The sequence below is a fragment of the Poecilia mexicana genome, unplaced genomic scaffold (assembly GCF_051168715.1).
Source record: "Poecilia mexicana isolate PSO_F unplaced genomic scaffold, ASM5116871v1 scaffold_2, whole genome shotgun sequence".
NCBI lineage: Eukaryota > Metazoa > Chordata > Actinopteri > Cyprinodontiformes > Poeciliidae > Poecilia > Poecilia mexicana.
In genome coordinates this window covers 8042880-8070009 of record NW_028263371.1, presented here as the reverse complement: position 1 = coordinate 8070009, position 27130 = coordinate 8042880, and the positions used below count along the sequence as shown (strand labels likewise).

At 44.5% G+C, this 27130-nt stretch overlaps 3 protein-coding genes across 8 annotated transcripts in view; 2 read left to right on the top strand and 1 right to left on the bottom strand.

The window, feature by feature from the left end:
• The window catches only part of crebbpa (CREB binding lysine acetyltransferase a), a 40836-nt gene extending 33979 nt beyond the window's left edge, over nt 1-6857 (top strand). For all 6 annotated transcript variants that reach the window (XM_088009945.1, XM_088009940.1, XM_088009933.1 and 3 more), the window contains 6 exons: nt 392-505; nt 597-762; nt 860-1027; nt 1404-1565; nt 2155-2436; nt 3156-6857. In XM_088009945.1, coding sequence (XP_087866071.1) covers nt 392-505; nt 597-762; nt 860-1027; nt 1404-1565; nt 2155-2436; nt 3156-5435 — 3172 coding nt within the window. In that variant the 3' untranslated portion in view covers nt 5436-6857. The remainder of the gene's footprint in view (nt 1-391; nt 506-596; nt 763-859; nt 1028-1403; nt 1566-2154; nt 2437-3155) is intronic.
• Nucleotides 6858-8082: 1225 nt separating this feature from the next.
• On the top strand, nt 8083-20465 carry slx4 (SLX4 structure-specific endonuclease subunit homolog (S. cerevisiae)). Its single transcript, XM_088009906.1, has 14 exons — nt 8083-8984; nt 9073-9633; nt 10265-10472; nt 11222-11440; nt 11532-11746; nt 12111-12406; nt 13345-13540; nt 13673-13818; nt 14005-14151; nt 15044-15213; nt 16063-17624; nt 18607-18706; nt 18957-19235; nt 19912-20465. The coding sequence occupies exons 2-14, from the start codon at nt 9192-9194 to the stop codon at nt 20270-20272; spliced, it is 4341 nt and encodes a 1446-aa protein (XP_087866032.1). The 5' UTR covers nt 8083-8984; nt 9073-9191; the 3' UTR covers nt 20273-20465.
• Nucleotides 20466-21045: 580 nt separating this feature from the next.
• Nucleotides 21046-26388, bottom strand: mcrip2 (MAPK regulated corepressor interacting protein 2). Its single transcript, XM_015013536.2, has 5 exons — nt 25797-26388; nt 25610-25679; nt 24344-24480; nt 22645-22746; nt 21046-21522 (listed from the first exon to the last, which is right to left on the bottom strand). The coding sequence occupies exons 1-5, from the start codon at nt 25849-25851 to the stop codon at nt 21452-21454; spliced, it is 435 nt and encodes a 144-aa protein (XP_014869022.1). The 5' UTR covers nt 25852-26388; the 3' UTR covers nt 21046-21451.
• Nucleotides 26389-27130: the final 742 nt, after the last annotated feature.

Sequence of the window (27130 nt, the reverse complement as noted above, 5' to 3'; positions counted from 1 at the left end):
TCTTTTGGACATCAAGGTCCCAGAGACTAGAAGAAGAGCGGAGCGGCGCCATGGCGATCATGTCATCCGCTGGCGTTGGTCCACTTTAAAATCAATGCGGCGTTTTAATAGGATGTCGTAATGCACTTTATGCTTTATGGAGAGGCTGTTTTCATTCTCCGGCAGGGCTTGGTACCGGTCCAAACTGACAAATATACAAAATATTTCTAAACTAAAGTTTGGGTTTTTATTCTCTCTCAGCCATAATTAACTCTTGAAATGCATCACTCTGTTGGAAATCAACCCAAATTATTATACACTTTCAATTTAATTACTGAAGAGAATTTTAAATGATCTTCACCTCTAATTGACATCATCTGTTAAATTGACATCGTTCTTTCCAACGTTGCAGACGGGTCTACATATCATACCTCGACAGTATTCACTTCTTCCGACCCAGAGTTCTACGAACAGCAGTGTACCATGAAATTCTCATTGGCTACCTTGAGTATGTCAAAAAACTTGGGTAAGTCCGACACTTTTTATTTGATAAAATGAAGAATCTTTCCTACCGGAGCTGCTTAGTGATGTGAGCTTTTGCCTGTGCGGTTCTGAAGTTACACGCAGGGCCACATCTGGGCATGTCCGCCCAGCGAGGGAGACGACTACATCTTCCACTGCCATCCTCCAGAGCAGAAGATCCCCAAACCCAAGAGACTGCAGGAGTGGTACAGGAAAATGCTGGACAAAGCTTTTGCTGAGAGGATCTTGCATGACTACAAGGTAGGTTAAAGGTTCTTGGAGAGGACGACGTTAATGGCAGCACTTTATGTCAAAATTTTTAAATTATTGATCAAAATTTTCTACGTCTTTTCCGCAGGACATCTTCAAACAGGCGACTGAGGACCGGCTGACCAGCGCCAACGAGCTGCCGTACTTCGAAGGCGACTTCTGGCCCAACGTGTTGGAGGAGAGCATCAAGGAGCTGGAGCAGGAGGAAGAGGAGAGGAAGAAGGAGGAAACCACCGCGGCCACGGAAACTCCAGAGGTACCGTCCTTTAGTGAGAAACTTACAAATGTTTGAACCTAAATCACTTAAATTTCTCTTTTGAATCGATGGAATTAGGGCTACAGCTAACGATTATTTTAGTTATTGATTGAGCTATAGATTATTCTGACAATCGGATAAAAAGAAATTTGGTACGTTCTGCAGATACTTAATATAAGCCCTTTTTTTATACAATATTGCAAATATAATAAAATGGGAGTAAACAAATTCCTCCTTTTAAATGAGAACAAAATTTTGCCTAAAATGCCAGAAAATGTGACGGTTTATGCATCAAACCAGGAACATCAGTAATCCACAGAGTAATGGTGGTATGTGACCCAAGTCGTTCCTCTAACGTCTACATGTCGTCCCTCAGGGAACCCCGAGTGACAGCAAAAACGCCAAGAAGAAGAACAACAAGAAGACGAATAAAAACAAGAGCAGCGTGAGTCGAGCCAACAAGAAGAAGCCCGGGATGCCGAACGTGGCGAACGATCTGTCCCAGAAGCTGTACGCCACCATGGAGAAGCACAAAGAGGTCAGCTTGTTCTTAAAACGTTTTCTTACACAGGATTCAGTCAGACAGACGAGCGCCAGCGACACGGAAGCATAAAGAAAAACCAGAACGATGCTTAAATGCTCTCTGTCCGATCTGACTGGACTTGAGCCATTTTGCAGAAAAAAAAAAACAGTGTCTTCTGAAACCATCCATGGAACTGGATGTAGGCATTTCAGCTCGATATTTTTTTCTATTATTTAAGATTTGTAAACATCTTATAAATTTCCTTTTTGGGGATGGTTTGTTTAAGAAAAAAAGGTCTGTGGTAAACTGGCTGCTCAGAGAGCGGTCTCCAAGCATGCAACAGAAAGTTCAGTGAAAAGAAAATTTGTGATAGTTTGTCGTAACTTACCTTCTAATTTAAATGGGTTTTTTTTATTAATCTTTAGTATTTGCTGCATTTTTATTTCATTTGCCTTTTTAAATTAAATTCCTGAAAAAAAATTCCTAATTTAACTCAAATTCATTGCAAAACTAAGGAAAGACTCCAGCACTGACGGCGCTGTGCCTTTAAACGGCAAGTCTGGACTGATTTCCTTCTTTTACTTTACGGATTTTTTATTCTTAGGTGTTCTTTGTGATCCATCTTCACTCTGGGCCCCTGGCCAACACCCTGCCGCCCATCGTCGACCCGGACCCCCTGATCTCCTGCGACCTGATGGACGGCCGGGACGCCTTCCTGACCTTGGCGAGGGACAAGCACTGGGAGTTCAGCTCCCTGAGGAGGTGCAAGTGGAGCACCATGTGCATGCTGGTGGAGCTGCACAACCAGGGACAGGATCGCTTCGTCTACACTTGCAACGAGTGCAAACACCACGTGGAGACGCGCTGGCACTGCACCGTGTGTGAGGTGGGTTACTCTTTTACGTTTCTTCACGTCTTTGTTTCAAAAGGGTTCGCTGAAAGCAGAGTTTTGTCTGAGGTTAATGTGCGCCCCCTCCTTAACTTAGAGACTTTAAAATGCTTCTGTTTGTTTATAAATCACAGAATGGCGTAGAACCAAAATGTTTTGATGTTCTGACTACACAGGAACCAAACATTCATTCAACGTCTACGCACCACAAATCTGGAACAAACTTCCAGAAAACTTCAAAATTGCTGAAACACTGAGTTCCTTCAGATTCAGGCTAAAAACTCACTTGTTTAAAGTTCCTCTAGATTAAAAACTTTTTGCTATGCAAAGCACTTTACAAATAATTTTAACATTTCACCATTTTGGTAGCCTCACACAAATCCAATTTTCTGACTTTATAATGGGAATTTAAATTATAGAAATTGTGATTACTGTACTTTCTGACCTATAAGTTGATCAGAAGTCACGCCAGTCAGAAATGTCACGAAGAGGAAGCAGTATGACTCAGTTTGTCTAGTCACACGAGCCAAACTGCTACTTATAGTGCAGAAAATATAGTATGCTAATACTATTTGACAAAATATGTTTACTGCTTGTTTCATGATTGGTTACTGTATTACGTTTATATGATGTAAAGCACTTTGAGCTGCCTTGTTGCTGAAATGTGCTGCATAAATAAACTTGACTTGACTCACCTGTTCTTTTCTCTGGTTCAGGACTTTGATCTGTGCATCAGTTGCTACAACACGAAGGGCCACGATCACCAGATGGTGAAGTGGGGCCTTGGCCTGGACGACGACAACAACAGCCAAAGCGGCGAAGCCTCCAAAAGCCCGCAGGAGAGCCGGCGTCTGAGCATCCAGCGCTGCATCCAGTCTCTGGTTCACGCGTGTCAGTGCCGCAACGCCAACTGCTCTCTGCCGTCCTGCCAGAAGATGAAGAGGGTGGTGCAGCACACCAAGGGCTGCAAGCGCAAAACCAATGGGGGCTGCCCAGTGTGCAAACAGCTCATCGCATTATGCTGCTACCACGCCAAGCATTGCCAGGAGAACAAGTGTCCGGTCCCGTTCTGCCTGAACATCAAACACAAGCTCCGACAGCAGCAGCTGCAGCACCGGCTGCAGCAGGCACAGTTGATGAGGAGAAGAATGGCCACCATGCAGGGCCGGACCATGCCGCTGCCGTCTCCGCCCGCCGCCGCAGCCGCACCCAGCACTCCCACGTCTCACACCCAGCCCAGCACTCCTCAGACGCCGCAGCAGCCGCTGTCCAACCAGCCGCCGACGCCCAACTCGGCTGGCGTCATGTCCCCCACCTTCCCTGGAGTGCCGAGAGCGGGCCCGCCGCAGGCGACCGGGTCGCAGGGCAAGCCGGGCCCCCACGCCTCGCCCCTGCACCAGCAGCAGTCTCCTCTCCCGCAGCCGCCTCAGCAGCGCCAGCAGCAGGCTCCTCTTGCCGCCATCAAGATGGCGCAACACATAGAGATGATGGCTCAGGCGCAGCAGAACCAGCAGAACTACCGGGTCAACATGAACGGCTTGCCCATGACCCCCCAGCAGACGCAGCAGCAGCGCATGGCTCAAACCATGCAGATGGTGGCGGGGCCCCGCGGCCCCCAGGTCATGCAGCAGCCCACTTTGGGGCAGTGGCCCGCAGCCGCTGGCCCCATGCCAGCTCAGAACCAACAGCCAGGCGTGGTTCCGAACCAGAACACGTCGCAGCAGGCCATGAGCATCCAGCGAGCCATGATGGCGCCAGGGCAACAGAGTCAGCAGAGGATGCTGATGACCCAGCCACCAGGTCCGCGGCCGCAAACCCCCCAGAGAACAGGCACCATACCCCCGAACGCCCTTCAGGACCTCCTGCGCACCTTGAAGTCCCCGAGCTCCCCGCAGCAGCAGCAGCAGGTCCTCAACATCCTGAAGTCCAACCCGCAGCTAATGGCAGCTTTCATCAAACAGCGGACAGCCAAGTACCATGCGAGCCAGCCGCAGCCGCAAGCTGGGCAGCCGCAGCAGCAGCAACCTGGCATGCCAGCAATGCAGACCATGGCCATGCAAGGCGGGCCGGTGCAGAGGGCGGCGATGCCCCCTCAGCAGCCGCAGCAGGCTCCGGTGCAGGGCATGGCCCAGCTGGGCGCAGGGCAGCTGATGAACGCCGCTCACAGCGCTAACCCGCAGATCCAGGAGCTCTACCGCCGGCAGCTATTGCGACAGCAGCAACAGCAGCAGCAGCAGCAACAACAGCCGCAGCAGCAAGGAGTGATGCCGCAGGGTCACCTCGGTCAGTTTCCCAATCAGCCGCAGGGAACTCCTGCGATGTACTCCCACATCCGCATGCAGCAGCAACAGCAGCAGCAGCAGATAGCCATGCAGCAGGCGGGCGCTGCTGGGGCGGGGGGCGTAACTATGGGTCAGCTCCCACCCATGGCCCAGATGGCCCAGCCCGGGATGAGCATGGACTCTACTCAGAGCCTGCTGCATCAGCGCATGCAGCAGCAACAACAGCAGCAGACGCAGCTCCCCCAGCAGCAGCAGCAGCAGCAGGCCGTCCTCAAGCAGCAAATGGGCTCCCCGGCCCACCCAAGCCCCATTAGCCCCCAGACCCACCTTCTGGCCGGCCAAGCTCAGGGTGCCGCCCACCTCTCTGCCCAGCCGGGATTGGCCAACGCCCTCGGCAACCAGGTCCGCTCCCCGGCGCCCGTCCAGTCGCCGGCGCAGCAGCAACAGCCGCCGCCGCATTCCAGCCCCTCGCCACAAGTCCAAAATCAACCACAACCCTCGCCGCAGCACCCGGCCCTGCCGCACTCGGGGTCGCCCCACCCGGTGCTGGGCGGCCCGCTGCAGTCGCTGGAGCAGGGACACCTGGGGACGCCGGAGCAAAGCGCCATGCTGCCGCAGCTCAACACGCCCAACAGGGGGGGACTGAGCAGCGACTTGGGGCTCGTGGGGGACGCCACGGGGGACACGCTGGAGAGGTTTGTGGAGGGGTTGTAGCATTTTGTAACTGGGAGCAAAAAAGAACTCTTTTCTCTCCCAGTGCCCCTCACCTCTACTCCCCAGTTTCCCCTCGGACTCTTCACCCCACCTGAGGGCTTCGTTCGTTCTTTCTAAAATTGGGAACGTTTTCGTTTTGTACTGACATGTAAAAAGTTTCAGCTGTTTTTGGGGGAAGGGAAGGGCGGGAGGTGACTAAAAACGAACTCAGTCAAGATACAAACTGTTCTTGGGAATGTAATAGTTTCCTAAACCCCAAGCGTCTGGTTTGTTTTTCTTTTGTTTTTTCCTTAAAATGTTTGAGGGATTTGCAAGTTTTCTTCTTAAAATAAAATTAAATCACAAAGAATATATTTTTGGTTGAGACCAAATGTGTTCCGTACTCAGTTTATTTTCATTTGTGGTATGATTTCATGCCTTTTTTTTCCTTTCTTTTTTTTAAGAAAATGTAAAATTGCATTATACCATTCATATCTTTTATTTTGTACCGTTTATTTTTTATTTTTTTTCTTTTTTGAAAAAAAGAAAGTAATGCGTTTTTGTGTTAAAAACTGTACAAATTTTTTTTTTTTTGTCTGGGAATCGGGACAGGTTTGTTTTTTCTCTTCGCGAGCTGTCATTCCTGGCAATTGTAATCTAGTATTGTACCATTACTGTGAGACGATGCATTCAGGGACGGCAGCGGCTCCCTTTTTGATTTTGACTTTTCGTTGTGCGCGTGTTTATGAAGAGCACTCGGTCGTATCAAAGTAGGAGCTGGCCTGCGGCAGGCTGCGTATTCGCTGGCATGCATGCAGGCGCACATGAAGACACTGATGCACAGACCCTCACAGTCACTAATAGGAACACTGCTCTGAATGAGTTTTCACAGAGGACTGCAGACTTCAATCTCAAATTGGAAAAAAAAATTCTGCTGGTGTAGAAAGTTGTTGGGTTTGACTAAAAGAAGAAGAAAATTGTCATACCTTTTTTTTTTGTTGTTTTTTTTTTTTTTTTCCTTGTCATACAAATGTAAAGTGTAAAGAGAGCGTGAGAAAGAGACCAGCCCCCTAAGCTGAGGTGGAATGATAACAGGTTGTTTTGTAGAAAACGATCTCAAATGATTCCCAAAAGCCCCAAGTTTTACACTAAAGTTGTGAGCTATCAAGGGGTGAAAGGGCAACATTTGAGATTCACCGTAAGGAAAGCTTAATTGTCATCAACCTTCGTTCCTCTCACAAACACTTGAATTTGGGGGGGGATTTCCTTTTTCTCCTATTGTAAATCAAGCTATTAAGCAAAAATACTATAAATATAAGGAAGAGAGAATGAAATCACTGTATAAACTGGTAAAAGATTCATTTCTTACTTATATACCATATTGTTAAATAAACTGTGTGCAACAGAAGAACGCCAGTACTCTGTTGACTGAATGAGGCAATACTTTTACTGTTGGTGTGTGTCGTTCATTTCAGTATAACTTTTCTGTCCTTTAGCATCAACTTGGGCCACATAACCCGTATTGAATCTTCTAGTACCTAAGCATTGCCTTTTTTCCCCTTTCTAAGCCTAAACATCTTCATTCCTGTATACTTAATAATATACATTTATATTTTTTGCCTTCAGAGTTTCGCCTCGTGTGTAAATGCTCAACTCCTCCATATTTAATTTACAGATGCATTTAAAAACAATCGACGTCCAAAAGTGAACTCATGTTTACTATATGCTGTGACGTATTCCAAGTCTTTTTAATTCAATTTATCGGAATTTTATTTTCTTTAATCAACATTTAAACTATTATGAAGAAGTTAACTTGCACACCCACACGTTTTCCTTCCACTAAACTTTCTATCAATGTAAAGTTTTACAAGTATCATCTCAGGTTGGCTTAAGGCTGAGGGCCCACTTCTGCTGGAGGACGAGTCCGGAGGTCTGTGGTTCTTCCCCCGCAGCTGCAGGGATTGGATGTTAAGTTTAACAGCAGCCATGTTGTAACTCTGTACCACTACCCTCATTTCTTTGACTTTTATTTCCATCTTCTTGCTAAAAGCAGTATAGGAGAAAACTGATCTTGCACCAAAGTTAGCCCACTTTGTCAGGATTGAATTGAAATGTCAATTTGCGATAAAAAAAAAAAAAAAAAAAAAAAACGTGTTCCCATACTTGTTCTATTTTACAGCAGCAATCTAATCAAAATTACTGACAAAAAAATATATATAAATGAGCTAATATTGGAGCCAGGTGTGCTGAAGCAGAGACATCTAGTTGCTGGACAAGGCCCTTGAGGAATGCAGTCTGGGACCAGTGGCATAAAGTATACACTACTAATAAGAGGAATTGCCTTTCAGGGTTAATAAACTAACGATTATCAATTTGTCTAGTCATGGTACTGCCGCAACATTAATGATGAAGAGCCGTTAGGAGCTAAGAAAGAGCCGGTTCTTATGGGGGAATGAGCCAAATTATCTGGATCTCGAAAAAACAGCCGCAATTCCCATCACTATGAGAATCGTAAACATACTATTAAATATTGCTGAACAGAGCCAACAGCCGAAGGCTTTATGGCACTAAACGATAAAATTAGTTAATTAGTAACGCAGTTATTTTACTATTACTAGAGTAAAATAGCTTGCGGCTTGCACATGTTCTTTCTGTAAAATTGTTCATTTGTGACCAATTTTCTGTTCTTTGAAAATTTGCTTAACAATCTGCACGTGCTCCTTTTAGGTTTTTGTGCTTTACATTATTTTAGACATACTTAAATATTTCAGATTAAACAAATTATATCAGAAAATACTCACCAAAGCATATCCAATAACCAATTTTCAAAAGACAAAGGGCATAACTTAGCTCCATATTTTCAGCGCCCGGAGGGGGCGCCGTCTCGACACTCGTTGGTTACTACGGCGACTTTTTTGTAGTTACGTGCATAAAATAAAATAAAAATAAAATAAAATAAAATGTTCAGGGCTCAACAGAGGATTTTCCTTTCTAATGTTGCCCATATCAAAAACCCCGATCCCATATTTGAACCTCCTTAATTTCTAACACAATATGTCATTTTACACAGCAATGCTCAGAAGGTTTCGCTCACGGTTGGATGTCTAGATTTTATTTATTTTTTTTTTTTTTACTTCCTTTTCTAGTGGAGGAATTATTGTATTCATAGTGAATTAAATATTTTTAATATGAACGCAAAATAAAGCTGGAAACATTAATTCAGCAGAGTACAAAAGCCAGTGTAGCTACAGAATTTGAGGTTCTTGTTCAAGTCAGAAAATCTGTCGTCGGAAACTCTGTATTTATTATATTAAAATATACGTAATATTACGTTACGTTTTTTGACAGTAAGTGACGTCAGCGAAGACGTCGTCTGAATAATCCCTGTTTATTGGTTAATTATCACGTGACCGGAAGCTAGGAATGGAGCGGTTTTGGTAAAACGTTTTGAAACATAAACAATTTCTCCGGGTCTTTCTGTTGTTTGTCAAGCAACGTTACGTAAAAATAAACATTCGTGACATCAGCGAGAGAGTGTTGAGGCAATGAGGGCCCTAACAGCAAATCTCAGTAAGTTTTTGATTAGCACAAACAGCTAGCATACCAACTGCTGTCTGTCGTGATGTGTTTAAGGACCTTGTTTCCCCTCCGTTCGCAGGTGAGGAAATGGATTTTCATTCCGTTTTCCCTGCCTAACCTGACTGTGTTTGCGGGTTGGGGATGACAGCTGGAACCGTGCTGCTTTGCCTCCTTTAATGTAACACTAATGACATCGCCATGGACGATTCCGAGCTGGATTTTGTGGACCTCTGCTCCAAATTGCTGAAGCGCGTCCGCAAGAAAGAACCAGGCAGACCGAGCAGGAAGGCAGAAGAACAACAGAGCTCCAGCCAAGCAACCCGGGGAGACAAGAGAAAGGTTGATAAGCAGGATGGGGATTCTCTGTCGGGGTTTTCAGCCACTGGGTCGGAGGTGGTCTGTGGAAGAACTGGGTGTGACTCAGGGGATGCTGTTCAGTCTTCTGCTGTTCCTCCAGCTGACGCAGACCTGAGGGCAAAAGACAAAGTTCTTCTCAGGATGCAAGAGTTTAAGAGAGCCAGTCCACAGAAGATGACGCACAGTAACAGAATCGGGCCAGCAAAGAAGGACGGCTGTACTCTGACTGTACAGCATCAGAAAGCAGGCAATGCAACGATTATCCCAACCCAAACATCGCCATGTAAGTTATGGAAATGGTGCTGATTTTTAGATGCTTTTCTCAGTGTGTGGTGTGCAGTTTTATTCAGATTTAGGTCTAGACTTTAACTGGGCCATTCTGACACATGCATTGATCTAAGCAAACTGTGTCCTGCTAGAACATTGGGTCTGCAACCTTTACTATTCAATGACACCCAAAGCCATTTTTGCCCTCAGTCCAGCTACACTATAACTGCCTTATAAGCACAAATACTACACACATTTATTTTTACTACAGAAATTCTGTTGTACTTTTTAAACAACTGTTAATATTTTTGTTTTAAAATAAGAAAAGGATCAAACTTTCTTCTTGTATGGGAAAGTTGGCATTTGCAAATAGTTTCTAGCCTAACAGTAATAAATAGATTAAAGTAAAATGACTAATACTTGTAGTGTCATTCTGTTGTTGAAATTCAATTAGATTATTCCCTAAAAAAACAAGAAAACAAACAAAAAAAAACATCTATTTCTAAAACATCAGTTTTTTTCTTTATCATTTATAAGTCTTTCAAAATAATTGTGGACAATCCAAAGAGCCACTTGATGCTGTTTGTTCTCCTTTTAGGAGTTGGGTTTTATTTAGCAGTTTTACTATGACCCACATCTGTCCTCAGACAAGGCGGCGTCGCCCCGCTCCGATCCCCGCTCTGAGCCCCCAGAGAGTGACGAGGCGCTGGCCCTGCGGCTGCAGCGGGAGCTGGACAGGGAGGCGGCCAAGGCCCAGATCGTGGACCTGGAGGACGGAGGCCTCTTCTTCTGTCAGATCTGCCACCGGGACTTATCACACATGACCCCCGAAGGGCGCACACAACACCTCAACAGGTCCGGACAAGTTCTTCCTTTATGTGTTTCATGTTGCGAGCAGAGGCGGGTAGAGTACCGATAAATTGCACTCAACTAAAAGTAGCACTACATCGACATATATATATATATATATATATATATATATATATATATATATATATATATATATATATATATATATATATATATATATATATATATATATATATAATTTTTTTTTTTACTCAAGGAAAAGTAAAAAAGTAGCCTCAATCACTCAAGTTAGAGTGAAAAAAGTAATTTGGTAAAAAAAAAAAAAAAAGGCTGAATGACTGATCAAAACATCAGTCAATTGATATTCAGAAACGACATCATCAGACAAACCAAAATATAAAATTACAAGGAGATTTTCCTATTTTAAGGACCTAAATGAAAAGAATTCATATAAAGAGCATAATTACAAAATCAGACAAAAGAAATATTTTTCCAAATCAAAGCTGCTTTATTCATTCTGAAACCGTCTGACTTGAATAGCTTTGAAGTAGTCGTCTTCAGTTGTTGTTTTACTGAATTCGTCTCGTGTGCGAACACGACTGGCAGCAAAGCCAGAACACGATGAGAATTTCCAGCAGGACGATTATAAAAAAAAAATAATAATAAATAAATAAATACACACCAGAACTGCTTTGAATGGACAATCTGAGCTAACTGAGCTTCTGAAAAGACTCAATCCTCACAGGATTTACTGTCTGTGTTTAAAAAAAAAAACGTGTTTGCTTTTCTTGCAGGTGTTTGGATCAGGATGAACAGAGCGCACCGTCTCTCCCCCCGCCCTCCGCTGTCCCCGACTGTCCCATCTGCGGCAAGAAGTTCAAGAGCCAGAAGAGCCGCTCGGCCCACCTGAAGCGCTGCTCCGCAGACATGGGCGTCTCCCCGGCCGTTCTGCTGCAGGCTCTGCAGAGACAGGCCGAGGAGAGCCGCAGTTCAGCCGTCGCCGCCAACGCACAGTGAGCGCCCCGTCGTGAAGGACGCGTCCTTAACGCTGCAGGCCCCTTAGTGCGTAAAGCTGACGAAACTGTCCCCGTTTCCTCTTCCCAGCCTAGAGACGGGCGGCATCAAGAGGAAAGCGCCGCCTCAGCCGGCGCTTCCAGCGAGGAAGAAGCCCAGGAAGAAGTCCGACCGGCTGGACGAGGACACCATGGTGGCTCTGGCTCTGTCCTCTTCCCTGCTGGAGCAGCAGAAGGAGCAGCAGGTTCAGAGCGGCCCGCCTCACAGCTCCGTGACTCCACTGCTGACGTGGAAGCCAGATGCTGGTGCGGTACCACCACTAAGATTTTCTGGGACCTTTCCGGATGAATAGGCTGTAAAGTTCTGTACATACCTTTAGCTTTAGGCTGTAAAGGTATGTAATCATACCTTACATTTGGAAAATGTAAAGCATCTATAATTTTTTTAAAGAAATTTGCAAAAATGTAAAAAAAAAAAAAGAAAAGAAAAAAGAATCCATTTAGGAACAAAACAAGGAAAAACAGGGACGCAGTGAAAAGTTTCCAGATGTACTTCACTTTAGCTACTTCTTATATTTAAGCACCTTTCCAACATCTGGTGATAGATCAGTCTGGGGAATCTCATAAACTCCAACTCAACCAACATTTCTTCTTCTCTGTTTTTGTGCAGCTAAAGGACGTGTGAGAAAGAAAAAAGTAGCCGTCCCTCGTCCTCCGCCACTCCTCCTAGTTCAGGACGCAGAGACGGCCCTGGCGAGGCTGCAGGAACGAGTCTCTGCTCTCTTGCTTCGCCGCCGGGCGCCCTCTCCTCCCACCCCGACGAGATGCCCCAGCAAGCTGCCCGGCTGGACAGGTGCTGCCCCCCTCTGGCGGAAAAGTACACTGCTGGATGGAGGCTCCACCTGTCCGTCTCAGTTCTATGCTGCGGAGCTCCAGCACCTGTTTACTACGGCGGACTTATCAAAGGTACTAGAGGAAAAAGGATTCATTTTCATGCTTTTTTTGCTGTTTTTTTTTGTTGTTGTCATGTTTTGAGTTGACTTAAAAGTTAAAGGCCCACCTTTAAAAAAATTATATTACTTTGCGTTTCGTTTTACAGACCACCTTAAATCGGAGATTCAATTTGTTCTCAATAAACTCGGAATCCAGCGTATACAAGATTTCTGCAGGCTTCACCAACTCAAATTTAAGACATTTTAAGGCCATAATGAATGACCTATATTTCCACAAAAATGTACGAACTTCATCATCCAGTCAACTGGCGGTAAATTTAATAGACGCAGGAAAGCTAACTAGCTAGCTAACATGTTAGCGGTGAGTTGGCGGTAGCCTCAAACGTCTGAGTGACAGAAGGCGGTGAAGATTTTTATTTTTTTTTCTTATTCTTAACTAGAAAAGCCATAAATAATATATAATATACAAAACAAGTCAGGGAGGTACATTTGACAATATAACAGTTTTCGGAACAGACCGTAAAGTTTGTAGATTTTGTAAATAAAAAGGAAAAACGGTAACAAAAACAAACAGGCTAAACATGTTTAAAACTGCAAGGACTTGGCAGTATTATGGTATGTCGTGGTAGTTTTCTTATTTGCATTAGAGGGATGTTATGTGATTTGAAATATTGAGTTCAGAAAGACGGTAAACAATGAAGTGCTGTTTTTCCATTAACATAAATAAATACACTGAATGTAGGAGATTAACCTTGCTGCCACGACAAAATGGAAGACCTGTGACTAAAATATTAAAGGGCAACATAATTTTTAAAAAGAAATGTAAGAAATTTTATGGCCCTATTTTTAGATGTATGAATTTAAGACTTTTAATGATGCACCGACACAATCTGTTTCTTACACAAGCACATGTATCGTTCTTTAATTAATGTCCTCCTGTTCCTCTTCCAGCCAGATGCGGTCTTATCAAGCAGCAGCAACAAGCCAGAGTCTTCTGTCCCACCCGCCCTGCCCTCCTGCTCCCAGACCTCCTCTCCCTCTACTCCAGGGATGGGAGAGCTCCACGTGGGAAGCCAGGCCATCCGAGACCTGATGGAGCTGGCTGAAGACGGCATGACTCTGACCCAATACGGATACGCTGACAAAGGTAAAACCCTGTCATGCAACTTATATTAGGAGAAAAATGGCAGGTTCCACTGAGCTGTATGACGGTCGGGAGAGATGAGAAGGATGCTGTGAGTAAAATCTGACTACATCTCGATTGCGTCCGTTTCTGCAGCCAAGCACCTGAGCGGTTTCATCCAGGAGGAAGAGTCGGAGGATCAGGCCGAGCCGTCGGACGACACCGCCGGCAGCAGCAGCAGCTGGACAGTGAGGAGGTCAGACCAGCCAGAGGCAGAGCGAGACGCAGCCAGACATGAGTCGGTGAGCACAAAGTTTTCAGCGACTTTAACTTGACCTACATGTTTGTCAAAAAAAATGTCAATGAATTTTCTTTTTGTTGCTTCTTGTGTAAATTACAAACCAGGAAGAGTAAAAAAAAAGAATAGAAAACAACAGCTGTCCTGTCTGTGGTAATCTTAATCTGTTATTACGGTGTTTTCCCTGTAGGTGGCGCTCTCCAGGCTGTCCTCAGACCTGAGCAGCATGGTCAACAACCCTCAGCTCAGTGACCTGCAGCTCCAGGTGGACAGTGGAGAGGTCTACTTTGCACATTCCTTCATGGTGTACGCTCGCTGCCCCCTGCTGGCTGAAATGGTAAAATGATGAACGTTTTTAGACGCTTTATGTTTTTATCTTTTTTAAATAAATAACGTCGTTTACACCCCATATCTAAGGTGACATAAACGAGCAGGAAGCATCTGAAATATTTAATATTTAACTCTTCGTTGTGATTATTACTCCTTACTTGAGAAGGATGATTGTCATTTTAATTTTGGTCTTTTAATAACTTATTTTGACTACTGCTCTTTTTCTTAGTGTGAACCAATCTCTCAATTATAAACCGTATGTTAGATTATTATGGATTTTCCTTAATCCAGCCAGATGATGTGTGCAGACTCAATTTAATCAATAATTATTCATTTTTCAGGATTTCTATGCACTCTTTGAAAATCCATAAGTTGATTTGAATATTTTGTTTATACCCAATGTGCATGGGGAAAATAAAATGTTTAGAATTTCCCAGTTTCAATTATTTATTCTATTTTTTAAATTATAAAACAGTTTTTTTTCTTTTCTTGGATATTTTGACTCATGGAAAATTTGGAAAAATGCAAAAAAAAAAAAAGAGAAGTGTTTGTTTTGTCTTTTCTTTCTTTCCCTCCCTTTTCTGAGATTTCATTTTCAACCAGATATGTGGCTAGGTGTAGTTTAGGTTTGTAGTTCGTAATATAAAGCTATTAAAATTAATTGTACTATAAAAACTAATATTTGTAAATTTTAGTTGGGGAATCCATAGATAGTCCCATTTATGATGACCACAAATAGACCTATATCGCATATAAATCTGCATCCTTTAACTGTTTTTCTTTCTTCGAGGTGATAATTTGGACCAAAACCCGTGAAATATTGCAAACCTGTGACTGTCTTCTGCTCTGATAGATTAAGACGGAGTTTAACTTTCTGTGATCCGTCCCTCCTCTTCCAGGTGCATGAAAGTGGGTTCGGTGTGCAGGAGGAGGGCACGGCCGCGGCACAGAGGGTGTTGCTAAGCGACGTGCCGGGTCAGGCGGTGCTGGCTGTGCTGCGGTACCTCTACACCGCCCGCTGCTGCGTCGCTGCGTCGCTGCGGCCTCACGTCCTGGAGCTGGCATCCAGGTCAGCTCCACACGCCTGAAACCACAAACTCCGACGTGTTCAGTTGAGATTCTGCGTGATAGTCAGTGATTTGTAGTTGTTTAGTGGAAGGAAAATCAAAAAAGGTTTACAATGAGAAATCCAAAAGTGCAATGTCTATTTGAATTCACTAATCGTACATATGATGATGAAATCCAGAGCAACCAGGTGTCGGCTGAATAAATACGGAGTCCAGCTGCTTTTTCCTGTTTTCAAAGTTAGCAATGGTCAATTGTAGGTGACAAGAAGAAGGAGCTCTGGTCTTGACCAATGTGCAAAAAGGCTGTATTCTAAAACTTCAGATTTAATAGAAATATTTAAATTAAACCATATTCCTGTTTCACATCGGCCTATTCCAAGGGTCTACGACTTCTGAAATCCAAAGAGCCTTTCACCCCGCCCCCAATCAGTCCACCTAAGTAGAACTTGTTTAGAGCCACAAATGTCTCTGTTGATAAAATTACAAAATCATTTCTAATTTATAATTTAGGAAATTTGTCTTATTACATTTTAGTTTCCATTTTTAGGGCTTAAAGTAAAGAAAAACAAAACTTTTGCAAAAAGAGGATGCATACGTTTTCTTCTATGGAATGTTGATACATGGGGAAAATTCAGTAAAAAAAAAAAAGAAGCAACATCATTTATACTTTTGGCGTCTGCTAAAACCAGTCTATGTTTATTTACTTTTAAAACATCAGTTGGTTCGTTAGTTTTTCTTCAGCCGTAGTTAAGAGCCACTTACAGCTCCAGAGCCTCAGGTTGTAGAGCCCCAGTCAAAGTTTAAACAATTTAAGTTTGAGTCACGTTTACGCTCAACGTCTGTGTCTCCAGGTTTGACCTGCAGGAGCTGGAGCGGCTGTGTCATTTCCAACCGGAGAACATGGCGGCGGCGGGAGACGATGGGCTCGACGTAAACCAGGAAGAAAACGTCAACAACCAAACGGACTCGGCCTTCGTGGAGCTCCTTCGATCCATGTGGAACGAGGAGGACTCGGATGGAGGCGGACGGTCGGAGGAGGATCGTCCAGAGGACGAGGTCGCCGCGGGCGACGGAGAAATCGGCGAGGAGCGAGTGAATGAGGAGGAGCTGGAGGAGATTTATGAGTTTGCCGCCACGCAGAGGCAGAGGGTGAAGGAGGAAGAGGAGGAGAAAGATGTGGAACCGGAACCCGGCTCGGACCGCAGCTACAGTCGGCTTTTCTCCCAGTCCTGGGACGGAGAGGCTTCATCCTCGCCTCCTCTTCTTCCTCATGAAGCGGCACCCAAACACTCTGCCAGGACTCTGCTTCAGTCGTCTGCAAGCGTCGCCGACGAACCCTCCCTCGACCTTCCCGTCCCCGGGCCGTCTCCGGGGCGACCGGCTCCGGAGGACCGACACGGGCGAGGCGAAGAAGCCATAGCAGAGATCCGAGCTCGTCGCAGCGCCACCCCTTCGCCTGCGAGGAGAGACGAGGCCGAGCTCATCGTTCTGTCCGACTCCAGCGAAGAGGCGGAAGCTGATCGGAGCTTCACAGGGATCAAACCCGGCCAGAACCCGAGTCCCACAGAATCGGTCTGTGGCTCCCAGTTCAGTCCCGGCGATCCCGCCGGGTGTTCGCCGGAGCTTTCCTGGCTCGTCCCTTCGACGCCCGTCAGGTCTCCTGTCGGAAGCACGAGGACCGCCTCCGTGCAGACCGACAGCAGCATGTGCAGGACGCGGCTTTTCCCCAGAATGGACCCGTCCCCCACCTTCTCGCCATCCAGGAACCCCGTCCCGACCTCCAGCACTCCTCTTAAAGCCTCCGCAGAACGCCAAGTTTCCCCTGACAAACGGAGGAGTACTGAAGCGTTTGGAGCAAACCGTTCCTTTAGAGAGTCCTCAAAGCACGAGGCTCCTCTGCAGCCGCGCAGCATCAGCAGCACGTCGGGTCAGATGAAAGCGAGGACACGCATGTCCAACCCTTCAGGTCAGTCCTCGTCTTCTTCTCCTGTGGAGTCCAGCGTGCAGCCTGGCGTCAGCGACACGAATGAAGTAACGTCTGTCCCAGATGTGAGGGACTCTAGTTTCCAGCAAAGTTTCATGGATGAGCCTCCGATAGCTTTTAACGATTCCTGGGGCCTGGACGCCTGCGCCGACGGCGACCCGGGCGGCTTCAGCCTGAAGCTGGACGACACCCGAGAGTCCAGCTCCGGAGGGAGACCCGAAGCGTCCAGACCGACAGCTGCAAGCAGCGTCCAGAACCCTGCTGTAGGTCCAGGCCCGCTGACCACGCCAGAGGTCCACAACGACCTGCTGGACTCCAAAATATGGGGCAGCTGGGAGGGCGATGGAGGAGCAGGAGAGGAGGAAGAGGAGGAGGAGGGTCTTCCTCTGTCTCAGAGAGCGAACCTGGCGGCTCGGCTCCAAACTCCAAGTAGGTGTTAAATTGTTTTAATAAAGTTCACGTAACGTGTTTATTCAAACTACGGCGATCTTAAGAAATTCAAAGATCTTCAGTAACTTTATTTCAGAGAAAACTATTTAATGCTGCGTCAAGTAACTTTTACAAAAAAATATTTGAAACTGCAAAGTCAAATTTGCCGATTTTTTTTTCTTTTTCTTTTTTTAAATAAAAGTTACCGACTGCAGCTTTAAAAATCATTAAAAAGATTTTGTTGATGCAGACATGTTGCTGTGACAACACAGACATGTTGCTGTGACAACACAGACATGTTGCTGTGACAACACAGACATGTTGCTGTGACAACACAGACATGTTGCTTTGACAACACAGACATGTTGCTGTGACAACACAGACATGTTGCTGTGACAACACAGACATGTTGCTGTGACAACACAGACATGTTGCTTTGACAACACAGACATGTTGCTGTGACAACACAGACATGTTGCTGTGACAACACAGACATGTTGCTGTGACAACACAGACATGTTGCTGTGACAACACAGACATGTTGCTGTGACAACACAGACATGTTGCTGTGACAACACAGACATGTCGACTTTAATCGGGGGTCGGTGGCTGATGCCCCCTAAAAGAAGGGAGTCGCTTTTTTAGTGGAAAGTTGAGTGGAAGCAAAACGTACTAGAAAAAAAACTGAAATAAAGCTTTGAGAGGTTTGTGAGGTAAAGTTTCTAAGTTAGATATTCTAAAAAAAATCTAATTTAGTTTTTAGTAACTCTAAGCCATAAAAGTGAATCACATTATGCATAAGGAATATAATTTGCAAGTTTTGAAGTCAGTTACTGAAATTAATTGAGCGCTTGTTTTTTTAGCCGTAGCTGTATTTCTGATAGTTTGTCTTGGAGAGACTAACAGGCCCACAGCATCACTGATCCTCTGCTGTACTCACAACATGAAAACCCTCTTTGCTCATGAACCGTTGCTGTGTCAGAATCGTGGAAGCAGACCCGGCGGCGCCCCCCGGTGCCCATCACCCCCATGCCTCACTACTCTGACATGGACACACCGGAGCTCAAGAACAAACTCAGCAGGTCAGTCGGTTCATCCTCACTTCCTTCATCATCATCTTCACCCTGAGCAAAGTTTACACAAAGGTCAAGTTGCTTTGTCTTTTTTTTTTTTTTTTCTTTCTTCCTCTCAATCCCGATCAAGGTGATTAAGTGATGAACCAATCAGATTACTCTCGGCTAAGTCGATCTCAGGCTGCTTCTTTTTTTTTCTCTCTCTCTCTCCTTCCTCTCCCGTCCATCTGCTCACCTTTAACGTTCCCCCGTCCTGCAGCTTCGGCGTGCGGCCTTTACCGAAGCGTCAGATGGTCCTCAAGCTGAAGGAGATCCACCAGTACACCCACCAGCTGACCAGCTCCGAGGAAGAGGAGGAGGAGGAAGGAGAAGAGGCGCCCCTGGGCAGGGCGGTGTCCTGCGCAAGGTTTAAAGAGCCGACGGCGCCCGCTGCTGCCTCGTCCCCCGTCAAAACGAACCAAGAGGAAGCCGGCGATCCGCTCTCTGCCTCCCAGGGCTCAAACGCCTCGTCCACCGCCGCCAGCGACGAGTCGGAAAGGTGTGTGGAGCGATCAGAGTGTCTGTCTCTACAAACTAAAACACACGTGCAGTGGAGAAGTGTTCAGACCCCATAGGGCTGTTTATCAATGTGTATAGTAACTAGTTACATGTATGCAGCTACATTTACTGGAGTAACTTGAAAACATTTTTACTTTTATAAGTATTTATGCTATGCTGTACTTTTTACTTTTTGTTAGTATGGCTTGAATAAAATTCCTGAGTAACTTCACTGAATGAAGAACAAGCTTGTTTTAACCAAGACACACAGCTGCAGTTTTTAAACTGAGTTTTATATTGAAAGAAATTGATTTGGAAAAATGCTTATTTTGCCTGATGATGTAATTAAGTTATTTACATGAATTATTTTCATTTTTCTCTTTTAAAAATGGCAGCATTTTCACATAATTTTATATTTTGGTCTGCCTGATGATGCAGTTTTCAAATATTAACTGATTAATGTTTTGATCAGTTACTCAGTACTTCTGTAGCCTTTTTACCAAATACTTTTTTTACTTGACTAAAATATGTGGAAGTAGTGCTTCTCTTAGTTAAATACGATTGTGTCAAATATTTAACTTTCCACTGCAAAATATATTTCATTTGGGATTTCTTACAAACGCAAAGCAGCGTTTAATTGTACAAGTGGAAAAGAAATGATGGATGGTTTTCTTCAGGTCCAACCCTGAGCTGGTTCTCTCCTCCGACGGCGACTCGGACAGCGACGTGTCGTCCTCTCAGGCCGCCTCGCGCCTCCAGGACCGCCTCCAGGCGGTGCGCTCCTTCATCCTGTCCGACTCCGACCTGTACGGTCGGATCCTCCAGTACCAGCCTCTGGTTCTCTCCCAGCTCCAGCAGCAGCTGAAGGCGGCGGGGATCCGCCTGGGCGCCGCCAAGCTGGTGGACTACCTGGACTCGCAGTGCATCACCTTCACCACGGCCAAGCCGGGCCACCAGGCGGCCGGCCGCAGGCGGGGGGCGTGGACTGGCCGGGGGGCGAGGGGAGGCGGCAGGAAGAACGGAGCTTTAAAACGTTAGCAGAGAATTTTGATGTAGAAAATGTGAAAAAAAAAATAATTGTCTGGTTAAAACTTGTTTTAAATTCTGAGGCGTTTACACCAATTTAAACTTTGTAAATACTTGATTTATTTTTAAATTGGTTTCAGATTTTAGGAGTTAACTTTTCATATGTTGCATTGTATTGTTAAAAATAAATCAGAAGTGTTTGTTATATTGTGCGCAGGATGTGATGGTTATAAATGTTTAACATCCAAAGACCAGCGTTGGGTTGATGGGATACGGGACGTCGCGTGGCGCAGCGCGACCCGGAAACAGAGGCTCAACTCCGGTCCGCAGTTCCTTGTTGCCGCCTGTCTCCGTGTCTTTCCTGTCCAGTTAATATCAAGTGAAAACCACTAGTGCTGAAAAGATATCTACCGTATTTTCTGGACTATAGAGCGCACCTCACTATAAGTCGCATCTACAAAGTATTTTTTTAAAAAACTGGAAACGTACATATATAAGCCACTGATATCCCAGCTGCTCTCAGTTTTTCATAAATCTGGATTTATTACTGATGCAGCCCCTGCGTCTCCAATGCTGAACGATGGATGCGTTCATGCCGAGCTTACTTACTTTGACTTCCAATAATTCACTTCCTGTTAAAAAGCCCCCCCTGGTGGTTGAAGAAAAATCCACAGAAAAGCCGCACCAGGCTACAAGCTGCATGGTTCAAAGCGTGAGGAAAAAGTAGCAGCTTATAGTCCGAAAAATACGGTATTTACATTTCTAAAGAAACCACACCACACAAGTTTTGAAAATTTTTTTTTTTTTTCCTTTACTTTTTCAAGCTTTAACATCCAAACACCCAAAACGTACCCAGAGCTGTGCGTGTCTAATTAAAGACGAGAAAAATCCCACAGCTTCTCATACATTGTTCAAGTAGAGAGAGGTGTCCTTTAATGCAGCACAACATGAGGTCAGTTCTGTCAAGAGTCCACATTCAGGTCGCCGCTGCTCCGCTCGGGGACTGGAGGGGACGAGTTTATATTGCACACCCAGATTTCTCTACAGCAGCGTAAAGCACGGGGCTTTAAAATCAGATTCCGAAAAATACGCACAGCACCGCGGCCCCCCGGGAGACGGGCTCGTGTCCGGTCACCTCGCGGTCGGCGCCGGTGCGGGCTTGCTTCGTTTTCGGTGGACGCTCTCGTACGGTTACGACAGGTTGGCGATGTTGGCGAGGAAGCGCTGAGCCCACCACTCCTCCAGGTCTATAGGCACAAAGTCTGGGCAGAGGAGGAAAGAAAAAGGAGAATCAGCTTCTGGTCAAGAGTTTGTCGTTTGGCTCAGACTGGAGGTCAGTTTAAAAGAAAATGTAAACGGGTTTCAGTGGATGCACCACGCTTCAAACAGAAAGTGAGCAACAGATCAAGCTCAGTGTGAAGGTGGTTAATCCAGAAAGACATTACTGGTAGCCATTTGAAATGTTAAAATGTTTAACCAGAATTTTCTAAATCTTTCTTCCTCCTTTCTTTCTTTTCTACATTCAATTCTCCCTCCTTCCTTATTTTTTTTCTTGATTTCTCTGATTTTTCTCCTTTAATTTCTTACATTTCCTCCTCCCTCTTTTCAATCTTCTCCATTTCACTTTTTCTTGCTTATTTGAACTTCAACTAAGTATTCTCAACCTAATCAGAGGAGATGAACGGTATGGAGTCTCAGTTTGGGTGTTTCCTGTCTTTATAGGTCAAAGATGATCAAATGGCATCTATTAATTTTAAATAATAAATGACTGGATTATTACTTAAGTTCTACACTCACCATGAAGCTTTTCTTGTTTTTTTTCATGTATCATTTCAGCACAGTCTTTGGGATATTTAAGACTTAGATTATAGCGATTTTTAGAAGAGGAAAAAAAAAACATGAGCAACAATACAGGAAATAAACTAAAAGGCTTAAAAATGTGTCTGTATACAAAGCAAATGGAAGTCAATATCTGTTTTCAGTCATATAAGAGTGCTGGCTACTTAAGTTAAAAATAATCCATCAGAAATGTTGCAGCTACAAACTGGAGCCGGTTTATCTGGAACAGCCAGATCCTCTCAAACTGAACGGCGAGTGAAACGTTTAGGCGCCGTTTTAAAAGCCGGCCTCAGGCTGCGTATGGAGGGAAGACAGAAAAACAAACAAAAAAACAGACACAGTGGCATTCGAGTCAACCGGGGTGATGACAGCAGCGCTTCCGAAATCAAGCCAATAAATCAACACCAGGTGAGATTACTGGTTCAAAGTTCTGCAGGGCACCGAGCAGGAACAGAGCCGCCCGACACAAATCAGACGGGAGATCAGCTTTATGAGGACGGCTCTGCTTTGTGAGGCGCTGAGCTGGAGAAGTGGAGGTAACTCACTCTTCATCACAGTGCCGGGGGTCTTCTCTGCGTACTGAACCGGCCCCTTGCTGTCAGCTGACTCCCCTCGGTCTTCCAGCTTCTGCTCCACTTCCTGCCATACTGCACACAGTCAGACACACACACAGGATGTCAGACACTGAGACCAAGACACACACACAGCTGGACTTCTTAATGCAACCGATTGCAGTGGATTTGATTTTTATCTGCAAAATAAATTGCTTCCAGTTCACAATTTGGGCGCTACTTTAAAATCAGAGTAAAAATACATTCAAATTTGGGCTGATTAATCCGATTAATTGAGATTAGCTGATGATTGAAATAATCGTCAACTAATTTAGAAATTGATGATACTGGAGAACATACTTGGAGCAATAATTAATCCAAACCTATACAAAAAATATTTACATTAAAGATTAAAAATAGCTTGACTGCTAATATGTTTTACCCAAAACTCCTCAAGTGGTAAAGACTTAGCATCGCTTGGTTTAAATTCAGTAAAAACAAAAACATCTATTAAGCACCTATTGCTGTTCAACTACTAAGAGTAAAACAAGAAATATGCATATAAACGACTTCAATGAAAAAACAGCAGAATGTGCTAATTTTCCTTGTCCGATTAATCAATTAATCATCAGACTAATCAATAGAATAAATCACTGAGTAAATCAATCATTAGTTGCAGCCCTAATTGAAATAATTTGACAAAATGGAACAAAAGGTCTCAGTGTTTTGCATCTTTAATCAACTTGTTATTTCTCAGGCTGCCGTATCTGAAATCCAAATCCCAGTGACATTACTGCAGGAAAGCTGTTTTAAGGGACTGGTTTTGATTTCTTCTTTTAGATCCAGCAACGACGAAGAGCTGAAGTTTGCGGCAACAAACAACCAGCAGAGTCACATCTTTCCTGGCGAAAGCCCAAAGGAAACAGAAAGTTGCTGATTTACACAAACCCAGCCGTCCGAGCTGTTATTTTCCCACCGAGGGACGCCGGGTCCGCGCTGACCCACATTAAAGTAACTCGAAGCGACCTTCGATTTCTGAAGCGCTGTTGGAAAAATGGTGCTTAATTACTGTAGACGGGACACATCGAAATTAACTTGAGAACCTGTTCTGGGTTAGATTTAATTACGCCACCTGTTTAACGAGAAATCATAACATGGCGTCACAGTGAGAAGAGCAGAGCTCCTCTGGGGTATTTTTTCTGAATGGAAATAAAAATTTGCCAAAGTCCCTCATATGTGGAAGAAAATTCAAGAAAAGAGGCCTTTGCCTTGAACTTGCTTTTCACATACATGTCAGTGACTTTGTTTCTGTTCTGCATGATACATCTCACTCTGTGAGATCTTTTGTTTTGCTTTGTGAAGAATTTTTAAAACATTTTTTTTTATTCTACGGGTCAGGTATCAATTTAAACATGAATTCATGTTTAAATAAAACGTCACTTTCTTAACCTGAGGTCAGGTGGATGTACGGACAGCCCATGTCTCATTTTTACACGATATCAAATTTGAAATGCTTAAAAACAGACGATATCCGCTCCCACGGAATCGCAAGTTCGCATCAAAAACCGTCCTCCTTCCGATCTTCTCGACCTCTGACTCCCACACACTTTGCGCAACAAGATCTCTGTTCGGCTTCGGGATCAGATCGGGACGTCTGACCCCGCGCGCGCCCCACTGATCCGGTGATCCTCACCTTCGTAGACGAATCTGACGTTCTCCTCGTGCGCCGGTGTGAATCCCTCTGCGGCCGGGCTCTGGTTCTTCTGCGTGGCCGTCCCGTTGTGGCGCTTCCCGTTGAGCCGATTGAAGACGATCTTCGGAGGCGGAGAGCTGCGGGGAGGACGGCGCGCCGATCGTTAGAGAAGCCATATTTGTTGAGGCAAGTTAAGTGAATTGAGGCTGAGGTTTTAACCCACTGGGAGCAAACAGCAGCTGGGAAACCGAGGTAAAACATGAGGTTCACAACAGAACCTTGTTTAGACTGTATAAGAAGGTTCATGCATTCATTTTATGAAAGTTAGTTTTAAATCGTCTCTATTTTTAATTCCATGGAGCAAATGTTGAACTTGTCTTGATCAATGGTTCTCCAATTTTTCAGTTTTTTTTTTATTGACTAGCAGTAGCCCATGTTCGACTGCTGGTCAAGGATATAATGGAAAATTACAACAAGCTTAGTTTCTGTTGGAAGCCTAAATAGATTCCTTCTTATTATAAGAAAATAATCAGGCCAAATATAAGTTTCTGTCCAACAGAAAAACAGAAACAGGTTGTATCTAAATTTCACATTTAAAAACAAATCACCAAATCTGATCATAAAATCCAAAAGAAGAAGCATAAATTATTAGAAATATTCTGTGTTAATTTGTATGATGTAAAGCCCATTTCTGCCACTCGTATCAGTCATTATTATGAGAAAGTATAACAAGATTATGAGAAATACCAATTTTTCCTGATATGCAGCCGTCTTTGCTGAATAATAATAATAATAAAAAAATCAGAACTTGGACATTTTTTATGAAAGCCCATCCTCCCCCCCCTTCCCCCCCCAAAAAAAAAAAAAAAACAAAATAAAAAACAAAAACATTATTATCCATTATTATTGAGTCGCGGAAAATGACTAGCATATGAAAGGACTCCAGAAGATGTGGGTTTACAGGTAGAACCTGATTTTACAACCGATCATGAATGCCCCATAGAAACGTCGAAATGTGACTCTAAAGTAAACGTAGACAAAGGTTTGACCTGAGAGAGTCTCTAAGGGGAAGAGCGGGTCTAAAAGGAAAAGAAAAAAAGAAACGTCCGATAATGGAGGCAGGCCACGTCGAGGCGTTACATGATCGCACTGCTAGTCCCACGTGGGAAGAAGTATTTTGGGCCCACGCGGCTGCCAGCGCGAATCGCGTAAACAAAACTCCATAATTACAGGTGCGGTAATAGAATAAAGACGGAGTGTACTCACTTTGAGGTGAGCCAAGATGTGGGCTTTAGCTTCAAGTCGCTGAACTTGCTCTCGACCTGCTGGGTGGGACCTGAGGTGAAATCCAACTGTTTAACCTTGTGCAGTTAAAAAAAAAAAAAAAAAACTCAAACGAGCAAACTTTCCTCCATGAAGCTTCATTAGATAACCCGCCCCGCCTCTCACTCACCTGTCCTCCTTTGTGTAACAAGTTTGCTGGGACCCCTGGTGATTGTGTACATCATGTGATGTCAGGACGCAGTAATAAGCCCTTCAAGTGTGTGCCTCTTCCCCGGTGACCACCTTTAAACTCTTCACCGTAAACTTCCAGCTCGCTCCCCCTGACGCAGCGCGTCCTGCTTTGCGGCTTGTGGCCTGGGGTCAGCCGCTCTGAGGTCGGCCAGAAGCCTGCATGGGACTCGCTCTGTTTGGCTCCGTCAGCTGCTGTGTTATATAGCAGTGCGCTCCGAACCGGCTGCTGTCCTCCGGGTGCCAATGGGACCACTGCGTGTTCTTTAGGGTGCTGTGTAGGTCATTCAAGGAGAACCCGGGTCCAGGGTGCCGGGGACCGTGCACAGGAGGAGGGATGAACGCTTCCTGACGCCTGAGCACTGTGACTCTCTGAGCCGGACACTGTATCTGCTGAACACCGCTGCAGCTCCGAAGATGACTGCAATACGCCTGCTCCTCTGACAGATTACAAGGGCGAAGCGCACTTTACTTTCATAAGGACTAGGAACTATCACGCTCGTACTTTGTGAAGCTACACATTGAAAATTCTAAAGCTTCCGGTGACGAACTTCAAAATAAAACCCTTACGCTACCAGTAAAGGTTTAACCATCAAAAGGTACATCGTTAATCCACTCATTTAGAGGAGAGACTAGACATTTTTGGAGTCCCACAGGGGTCAGTATTTGGATCAGTATTGTTTATTAAACACTGAAATTGCTTACGAGACACTTTATAGCCTTTTTATGAACTTTATTTCATCATATCTCAAAAAAACAATTGAAACAACAAGCAACGTAAAACATTGGAATATGTTATTTGAAATGTAGATCTTTTTCTCTTTAAACAGTATCTGATCAAATATTGAGGTAAAAGTATGTAATTAATTAAATAAAATCAGTGTTAAACAAATGATGCATGTATAGTGAATTGTTTAAATATGTTATTTTAGTACAGATTTATCTTTTTTACTGGAACATTGTGCAATAAAACCCCCCAGAAATTTATGTTTTAGATGCATTGTTTTACTGTTTGAGGTTGCAAGACGGATTTGTTAGTGAATTATTAAAGCGCTCTGTAAAATATATTTTAAACAAGTTTAAAAGAAACACTTGTTTTAAGATTACCCTTAATAACACAAAACATTTTTCACTATGCCTTTATGGGTTGTTGTGACGCTGGCGAATACAGCGTAGGCTTTTATTTTGAAGTTGAAAACCCTTGGTTTCCGCTAGCCTTGTTTCTCTTTAATCTACGTAGGCGGAACCAAGTGTTCACCTTTCACCTAATAAACC

Bases quoted from the DNA above. Each gene is read 5' to 3' on its own strand.
- slx4 (XM_088009906.1), top strand. From the start codon at position 9,192: ATGGACGATTCCGAGCTGGATTTTGTGGACCTCTGCTCCAAATTGCTG. The intron at 11,441-11,531 runs GTGAGCGCCCCG...TCCTCTTCCCAG, and splicing joins GCCGTCGCCGCCAACGCACA to CCTAGAGACGGGCGGCATCA. The intron at 12,407-13,344 runs GTACTAGAGGAA...TTCCTCTTCCAG, and splicing joins CTACGGCGGACTTATCAAAG to CCAGATGCGGTCTTATCAAG.
- mcrip2 (XM_015013536.2), bottom strand. From the start codon at position 25,851: ATGATGTACACAATCACCAGGGGTCCCAGCAAACTTGTTACACAAAGG. The intron at 25,680-25,796 runs GTGAGTGAGAGG...ATTTCACCTCAG, and splicing joins TGTTACACAAAGGAGGACAG to GTCCCACCCAGCAGGTCGAG. The intron at 21,523-22,644 runs GTGAGTTACCTC...TCCTCTGCCCAG, and splicing joins CCCCGGCACTGTGATGAAGA to ACTTTGTGCCTATAGACCTG.